The 9,317-nt window shown below is 52.0% G+C and overlaps 1 protein-coding gene across 4 annotated transcripts in view; it reads right to left on the bottom strand.

Annotated features, from left to right (window-relative positions):
* Window positions 1-5,743, bottom strand: part of PHKA1 (phosphorylase kinase regulatory subunit alpha 1) — a 452,411-nt gene extending 446,668 nt beyond the window's left edge. Inside the window, exon 1 of one of the 4 annotated variants that reach the window (XM_069748675.1) lies at window positions 5,346-5,743. In XM_069748675.1, coding sequence (XP_069604776.1) covers window positions 5,346-5,423 — 78 coding nt within the window. In that variant the 5' untranslated portion in view covers window positions 5,424-5,743. The remainder of the gene's footprint in view (window positions 1-5,345) is intronic. The other 3 variants (XM_069748674.1, XM_069748673.1, XM_069748676.1) reach the window with 3 other exon arrangements.
* Between the last annotated feature and the right edge of the window lie 3,574 nt (window positions 5,744-9,317).

Here is a 9,317-nt window from a genome sequence, read left to right on the forward strand (position 1 = left end):
GTGTGTCACACAGCAGCGACACATACAGCTGTGGAGGAGAACAGCCGATCAGCCTCTATATACATGTATTGTGTGTCACACAGCAGCGACACATACAGCTGTGGAGGAGAACAGCTGACCAGCCTCTATATACATGTATTGTGTGTCACACAGCAGCAACACATACAGCTGTGGAGCAGAACAGCTGATCAGCCTCTATATACATGTATTGTGTGTCACACTGACGCGACACATACAGCTGTGGAGCAGAACAGCTGATCAGCCTCTATATACATGTATTGTGTGTCACACAGCAGCGACACATACAGCTGTGGAGGAGAACAGCTGATCAGCCTCTATATACATGTATTGTGCCGGTCACACAGCAGCGACACATACAGCTGTGGAGGAGAACAGCTGATCAGCCTCTATATAAATGTATTGTGCCTGTCACACAGCAGCGACACATACAGCTGTGGAGGAGAACAGCTGATCAGCCTCTATATACATGTATTGTGCCTGTCACACAGCAGCGACACATACAGCTGTGGAGGAGAACAGCTGATCAGCCTCTATATACATGTATTGTGCCTGTCACACAGCAGCGACACATACAGCTGTGGAGGAGAACAGCCGATCAGCCTCTATATACATGTATTGTGTGTCACACAGCAGTGACACATACAGCTGTGGAGGAGAACAGCCAATCAGCCTCTATATACATGTATTGTGTGTCACACAGCAGCGACACATACAGCTGTGGAGGAGAACAGCTGATCAGCCTCTATATACATGTATTGTGCCTGTCACACAGCAGCGACACATACAGCTGTGGAGGAGAACAGCTGATCAGCCTCTATATACATGTATTGTGCCGGTCACACAGCAGCGACACATACAGCTGTGGTGGAGAACAGCTGATCAGCCTCTATATACATGTATTGTGCCTGTCACACAGCAGCGACACATACAGCTGTGGAGGAGAACAGCTGATCAGCCTCTATATACATGTATTGTGCCTGTCACACAGCAGCGACACATACAGCTGTGGAGGAGAACAGCCGATCAGCCTCTATATACATGTATTGTGTGTCACACAGCAGCGACACATACAGCTGTGGAGCAGAACAGCTGATCAGCCTCTATATACATGTATTGTGCCTGTCACACAGCAGCGACACATACAGCTGTGGAGGAGAACAGCTGATCAGCCTCTATATACATGTATTGTGTGTCACACAGCAGTGACACATACAGCTGTGGAGAAGAACAGCTGATCAGCCTCTATATACATGTATTGTGTGTCACACAGCAGTGACACATACAGCTGTGGAGAAGAACAGCTGATCAGCCTCTATATACATGTATTGTGTGTCACACAGCAGCGACACATACAGCTGTGGAGGAGAACAGCTGATCAGCCTCTATATACATGTATTGTGTGTCACACAGCAGTGACACATACAGCTGTGGAGAAGAACAGCTGATCAGCCTCTATATACATGTATTGTGCCTGTCACACAGCAGCGACACATACAGCTGTGGAGGAGAACAGCTGATCAGCCTCTATATACATGTATTGTGCCTGTCACACAGCAGCGACACATACAGCTGTGGAGGAGAACAGCCGATCAGCCTCTATATACATGTATTGTGTGTCACACAGCAGCGACACATACAGCTGTGGAGCAGAACAGCTGATCAGCCTCTATATACATGTATTGTGCCTGTCACACAGCAGCGACACATACAGCTGTGGAGGAGAACAGCTGATCAGCCTCTATATACATGTATTGTGTGTCACACAGCAGTGACACATACAGCTGTGGAGAAGAACAGCTGATCAGCCTCTATATACATGTATTGTGTGTCACACAGCAGTGACACATACAGCTGTGGAGAAGAACAGCTGATCAGCCTCTATATACATGTATTGTGTGTCACACAGCAGCGACACATACAGCTGTGGAGGAGAACAGCTGATCAGCCTCTATATACATGTATTGTGTGTCACACAGCAGTGACACATACAGCTGTGGAGAAGAACAGCTGATCAGCCTCTATATACATGTATTGTGCCTGTCACACAGCAGCGACACATACAGCTGTGGAGGAGAACAGCTGATCAGCCTCTATATACATGTATTGTGTGTCACACAGCAGTGACACATACAGCTGTGGAGAAGAACAGCTGATCAGCCTCTATATACATGTATTGTGTGTCACACAGCAGTGACACATACAGCTGTGGAGAAGAACAGCTGATCAGCCTCTATATACATGTATTGTGTGTCACACAGCAGCGACACATACAGCTGTGGAGGAGAACAGCTGATCAGCCTCTATATACATGTATTGTGCCGGTCACACAGCAGCGACACATACAGCTGTGGAGAAGAACAGCTGATCAGCCTCTATATACATGTATTGTGCGTCACACAGCCGCGACACATACAGCTGTGGAGGAGAACAGCTGATCAGCCTCTATATACATGTATTGTGCCGGTCACACAGCAGCGACACATACAGCTGTGGAGGAGAACAGCTGATCAGCCTCTATATACATGTATTGTGTGTCACACTGCCGCGACACATACAGCTGTGGAGGAGAACAGCTGATCAGCCTCTATATACATGTATTGTGCCTGTCACACAGCAGCGACACATACAGCTGTGGAGGAGAACAGCTGATCAGCCTCTATATACATGTATTGTGCCTGTCACACAGCAGTGACACATACAGCTGTGGAGGAGAACAGCTAATCAGCCTCTATATACATGTATTGTGTGTCACACTGCCGCGACACATACAGCTGTGGAGGAGAACAGCTGATCAGCCTCTATATACATGTATTGTGTGTCACACAGCAGCGACACATACAGCTGTGGAGGAGAACAGCTGATCAGCCTCTATATACATGTATTGCGTGTCACACAGCAGTGACACATACAGCTGTGGAGGAGAACAGCTGATCAGCCTCTATATACATGTATTGTGTGTCACACAGCAGCGACACATACAGCTGTGGAGAAGAACAGCTGATCAGCCTCTATATACATGTATTGTGCCGGTCACACAGCAGCGACACATACAGCTGTGGAGAAGAACAGCTGATCAGCCTCTATATACATGTATTGCGTGTCACACAGCAGCGACACATACAGCTGTGGAGGAGAACAGCTGATCAGCCTCTATATACATGTATTGTGTGTCACACAGCAGCGACACATACAGCTGTGGAGGAGAACAGCTGATCAGCCTCTATATACATGTATTGTGTGTCACACAGCAGCGACACATACAGCTGTGGAGAACAGCTGATCAGCCTCTATATACATGTATTGTGCCGGTCACACAGCAGCGACACATACAGCTGTGGAGGAGAACAGCCGATCAGCCTCTATATACATGTATTGCGTGTCACACAGCAGCGACACATACAGCTGTGGAGGAGAACAGCTGATCAGCCTCTATATACATGTATTGTGCCTGTCACACAGCAGCGACACATACAGCTGTGGAGGAGAACAGCTGATCAGCCTCTATATACATGTATTGTGTGTCACACAGCAGCGACACATACAGCTGTGGAGGAGAACAGCCGATCAGCCTCTATATACATGTATTGCGTGTCACACAGCAGCGACACATACAGCTGTGGAGGAGAACAGCTGATCAGCCTCTATATACATGTATTGTGCCGGTCACACAGCAGCGACACATACAGCTGTGGTGGAGAACAGCTGATCAGCCTCTATATACATGTATTGTGCCTGTCACACAGCAGCGACACATACAGCTGTGGAGGAGAACAGCTGATCAGCCTCTATATACATGTATTGTGCCTGTCACACAGCAGCGACACATACAGCTGTGGAGGAGAACAGCTGATCAGCCTCTATATACATGTATTGTGCCTGTCACACAGCAGCGACACATACAGCTGTGGAGCAGAACAGCTGATCAGCCTCTATATACATGTATTGTGTGTCACACTGCCGCGACACATACAGCTGTGGAGGAGAACAGCTGATCAGCCTCTATATACATGTATTGTGCGTCACACAGCAGCGACACATACAGCTGTGGAGGAGAACAGCCGATCAGCCTCTATATACATGTATTGTGTGTCACACAGCAGCGACACATACAGCTGTGGAGGAGAACAGCTGATCAGCCTCTATATACATGTATTGTGCGTCACACAGCAGCGACACATACAGCTGTGGAGGAGAACAGCTGATCAGCCTCTATATACATGTATTGTGCGTCACACAGCAGCGACACATACAGCTGTGGAGGAGAACAGCCGATCAGCCTCTATATACATGTATTGTGTGTCACACAGCAGCGACACATACAGCTGTGGAGCAGAACAGCTGATCAGCCTCTATATACATGTATTGTGCCTGTCACACAGCAGCGACACATACAGCTGTGGAGGAGAACAGCTGATCAGCCTCAGCCACAGAGCCCCCCCCCCCCCCCCCCGAGGAAGGGGGAGAGCCACAGAGCCGCCCCCCCCCCCCCCCCCGAAGAAGGGGGAGAGCCACAGAGCCGCCCCCCCCCCCCCCGAGGAAGGGGGAGAGCCACAGAGAGCACACACCCCCAACCGAGGAAGGGGGGAGAGCCACAGAGAGCACACACCCCCCACCGAGGAAGGGGGGGAGAGCCACAGAGGCCCCCCCCCCCGAGGAAGGGGGAGAGCCACAGAGAGCACACACCCCCCACCGAGGAGGGGGGGAGAGCCACAGAGGCCCCCCCCCCCCCCCCCCCCGAGGAAGGGGGGAGAGCCACAGACACACACACACACCCCCGAGGAAGGGGGGAGAGCCACAGAGGCCCCCCCCCCCGAGGAAGGGGGAAGAGCCACAGACACACACACACCCCCCCCCCCCCCCCCCCGAGGAAGGGGGGAGAGCCACAGAGGCCCCCCCCCCCCCCCCCCCGAGGAAGGGGGAGAGAGCCACAGAGGCCCCCCTCCCCCCCCCCCCCCGAGGAAGGGGGGAGAGCCACAGAGGCCCCCCCCCCCCCCCCAGGAAGGGGGAGAGCCACAGAGGCCCCCCCCCCCCCCGAGGAAGGGGGGAGAGCCACAGAGCCCCCCCAGGAAGGGGAGAGCCACAGAGAGACCCCTGGGAACCGCCAATAGCTGCACCGTGTATACAGCGTATACAGCAGTAGTGTCCAGCTAAAATTAGGGAAGTGCAGGGAGTGAGCGGTAGAGCAGCTGCATGTGCACACAAGGCTCACACATATACACACAAACGGGACGGGGGCACACACATACGGGACGGGCACACACATACACGCACAAACGGGACGGGCACACACATACACACACACGGGACCCCCCTCCCCCGCTCACCTGGTGACACAGGATCGTCTGCTGCACCAGCCGGGCGTACCGGTCCAAGCGCACCCCGGAGTTACTGCGACTCCTCATGGCTGTGCCGGTGCCACGTAGGGAGTACAGGGACAAGTGAGCGGCGGCGGCCGGGAGCTGCTGGGGGCTGTGCACACTACGTGCGGTTCTGCGCAGCAGCACTCACTCTCCTAGTCCTCGGGCACCAACACCAGAAAGTTTCCTCCTCGTGTGTGAAAGACAGCCCGGCCCCGCGACCACAGGGTCTGCTCCGCCCACGGGCGGGTGAAGGCGGCCAGGAGTTCACGCCGGGACTGTGCACTTCCTCCCCGCAGCCTGCGCCCTGGACACGAGTCACTGGCTGATCATCTGCTGCCGAACCCGCACCCAACCTTGGAGACAGCGCCCCTACTGGAGACCTGTGACATATGGGTGCGTTAAAGGGAACCTGTCACCCCGTTTTTTGAGATTGAGCTATAAATACTGTTAAATAGGGCCTGCGCTGTGTGTTCCTATAGTGTATGTAGTGTACCCCGATTCCCCATGTATGCTGAGAAATAACTTACCAAAGTCGCCGTTTTCGCCTGTCAATCAGGCTGGTCAGGTCGGGAGGGCGTGGTGACATCGCTGGTTCTTCCTCAGCTTTACGTTGGTGGCGTAGTGGCGTAGTGGTGAAGACACAGCGCGCGATCTGCGCTGTCATCCCTTTCGTCGGTGGGGGCGGCCATCTTCCTGGGGCCGCGCGTGCGCAGATCGAGTGCTCTGCTGCACGGGGCTTCAGGAAAATGGCCGCGGGATGCCGCGCGTGCGCATTAGAGATCGCGGCGGCCATTTTCCCAAAGCCGAGATGCAAACTCGGCTTTGGGAAAATGGCCGCCGCGATCTCTAATGCGCACGCGCGGCATCCCGCGGCCATTTTCCTGAAGCCCCGTGCAGCAGAGCACTCGATCTGCGCACGCGCGGCCCCAGGAAGATGGCCGCCCCCACCGACGAAAGGGATGACAGCGCAGATCGCGCGCTGTGTCTTCACCACTACGCCACTACGCCACCAACGTAAAGCTGAGGAAGAACCAGCGATGTCACCACGCCCTCCCGACCTGACCAGCCTGATTGACAGGCGAAAACGGCGACTTTGGTAAGTTATTTCTCAGCATACATGGGGAATCGGGGTACACTACATACACTATAGGAACACACAGCGCAGGCCCTATTTAACAGTATTTATAGCTCAATCTCAAAAAACGGGGTGACAGGTTCCCTTTAAAGGCTACTTTCACACTAGCGTCGTACGACGCACTTCGCAATGCGTCGTTTTGCAGAAAAAACGCATCCTGTTGCTTGCAGGATGCGTTTTTTCTCCATAAGCTTGTATTAGCGACGCACTGCGACGGGCCAATGCCGACACTAGTGTGAAAGTAGCGCTACGGTAACGTTCACACTAGCGTTATGCTAGTGTGCGTCGGGTTAGCGTCGGGCGACGCAGCAGCGACGCACGCGTCATGCGCCCCTATGTTTAACATGGGGGACGCATGCGTTTTTGTTTGTTGCGTTGTGCGACGCATGCGTCTTTTTTGCCGCAAGCGTCGGACCAAGAAAACGCAACAAGTTGCATTTTTCTTGCGTCCGATTTTCGGCAAAAAACGACGCATGCGTCGCAAAACGCAGAGTTTTTGCGTGCGTTTTGCCGCGTTTTTGCGTGCGTTGTGCGTTGCATCGCCGACGCAGCGGCGCACAACGCTAGTGTGAACGTAGCCTACTTTCACACTAGCGTCGTACGACGCACGTCGCGTTGTGACGTACCGACGCATACTGTGAAAGCGCCGCACAACGGGGGCAGCGGATGCAGTTTTTCAACGCATCCGCTGCCCCATTCTGAACTGCGGGGAGGAGAGGGCGGAGTTCCGGCCGAGCATGCGCGGTCGGAAATGGCGGACACGACGCACCAAAAAACGCTACATGCAACGACGTGTGGCAAAGCGTCGCAATGTGTCACTAATCTTATTCTATGGAGAAAAAACGCATCCTGCAAGCAATTTTGCAGGATGCATTTTTTTCTCCAAAACAACGCATTGCGACGTGCGTCGTACGACTCTAGTGTGAAAGTAGCCTTATACAGACGTATATGTGACGGGTGCGTTATACAGGCATATATGTGACAGGTTGCGTTATTCAGACGTATATGTGAAGGGTGCGTTATACAGACGTATATGTGACAGGGTGCGTTATACAGACGTATATGTGACAGGGTGCGTTATACAGACGTATATGTGAAGGGTGCGTTATACAGACGTATATGTGAAGGGTGCGTTATACAGACGTATATGTGAAGGGTGCGTTATACAGACGTATATGTGACAGGGTGCGTTATACAGACGTATATGTGAAGGGTGCGTTATACAGACGTATATGTGACAGGGTGCGTTATACAGACGTATATGTGAAGGGTGCGTTATACAGACGTATATGTGAAGGGTGCGTTATACAGACGTATATGTGATGGGGTGCGTTATACAGACGTATATGTGACAGGGTGCGTTATACAGACGTATATGTGAAGGGTGCGTTATACAGACGTATATGTGAAGGGTGCGTTATACAGACGTATATGTGATGGGGTGCGTTATACAGACGTATATGTGACGGGGTGCGTTATACAGACGTATATGTGACGGGTGCGTTATACAGACGTATATGTGACTGGGTGCGTTATACAGACGTATATTATTATTATTATTTATTGTTATAGCGACATTTATTCCATGGCGCTTTACATGTGAGGAGGGGTATACATAATAAAAACAAGTACAATAATCTTAAACAATGCAAGTCATAACTGGTACAGGAGGAGAGAGGACCCTGCCCGCGAAGGCTCACAATCTACAAGGGATGGGTGAGGATACAGTAGGTGAGGATAGAGCTGGTCGTGCAGCGGTTTGGTCGATCGGTGGTTACTGCAGGTTGTAGGCTTGTCGGAAGAGGTGGGTCTTCAGGTTCTTTTTGAAGGTTTCGATGGTAGGCGAGAGTCTGATGTGTTGTGGTAGAGAGTTCCAGAGTAGGGGTGAAACGTGAGAGAAATCTTGTATGCGATTGTGGGAAGAGGAGATAAGAGGAGAGTAGAGAAGGAGGTCTTGTGAGGATCGGAGGTTGCGTGTAGGTAAGTACCGGGAGACGAGGTCACAGATGTATGGAGGAGACAGGTTGTGGATGGCTTTGTACGTCATGGTTAGGGTTTTGTAGTGGAGTGTCTGGGCAATGGGGAGCCAGTGAAGAGTTGACAGAGGGGAGAGGCCGGGGAATAGCGGGGGGACAGGTGGATTAGTCGGGCAGCAGAGTTTAGAATGGATTGGAGGGGTGCAAGAGTGTTCAAAGGGAGGCCACAGAACAGGAGGTTGCAGTAGTCAAGGCGAGAGATGATGAGGGCATGGACTAGGGTTTTTGCAGATTCTTGGTTGAGGAATGAACGGATTCGTGAAATATTTTTGAGTTGAAGTCAGCAGGAAGTGGAAAGGGCTTGGATATGTGGTTTGAAGGAGAGATCATCATCAAGGATTACCCCGAGGCAGCGAGCTTGTGGGACTGGGGAGAGTGGGCAGCCATTTACTGTAATGGATAGGTTCGTTGGGGGGGTCGCGTGAGATGGGGGAAAGATGATGAATTCTGTTTTGTCCATGTTGAGTTTGAGAAATCTAATGGAGAAGAAGGATGAAATATTGAACAGAAATTGAGGGATTCTGGTTAGTAGAGAGGTGATATCTGGTCCAGATCTGTTGGTCATCAGCATAGAGGTGATACTGAAAGCCATGAGATTCTATGAGCTGTCCCAGGCCAAAGGTATAAATGGAGAAGAGCAGGGGCCCAAGGACTGAACCCTGTGGGACTCCGACAGATACGGGGCGAGGTGAGGAGGTGGTCTGTGAGTGGGAAACGCTGAATGTCCGGTCTGTTAGGTATGATGAGATCCAGGATAGGGCCAAG

Source organism: Ranitomeya imitator, chromosome 2 (assembly GCF_032444005.1).
Source record: "Ranitomeya imitator isolate aRanImi1 chromosome 2, aRanImi1.pri, whole genome shotgun sequence".
Taxonomy (NCBI): domain Eukaryota; kingdom Metazoa; phylum Chordata; class Amphibia; order Anura; family Dendrobatidae; genus Ranitomeya; species Ranitomeya imitator.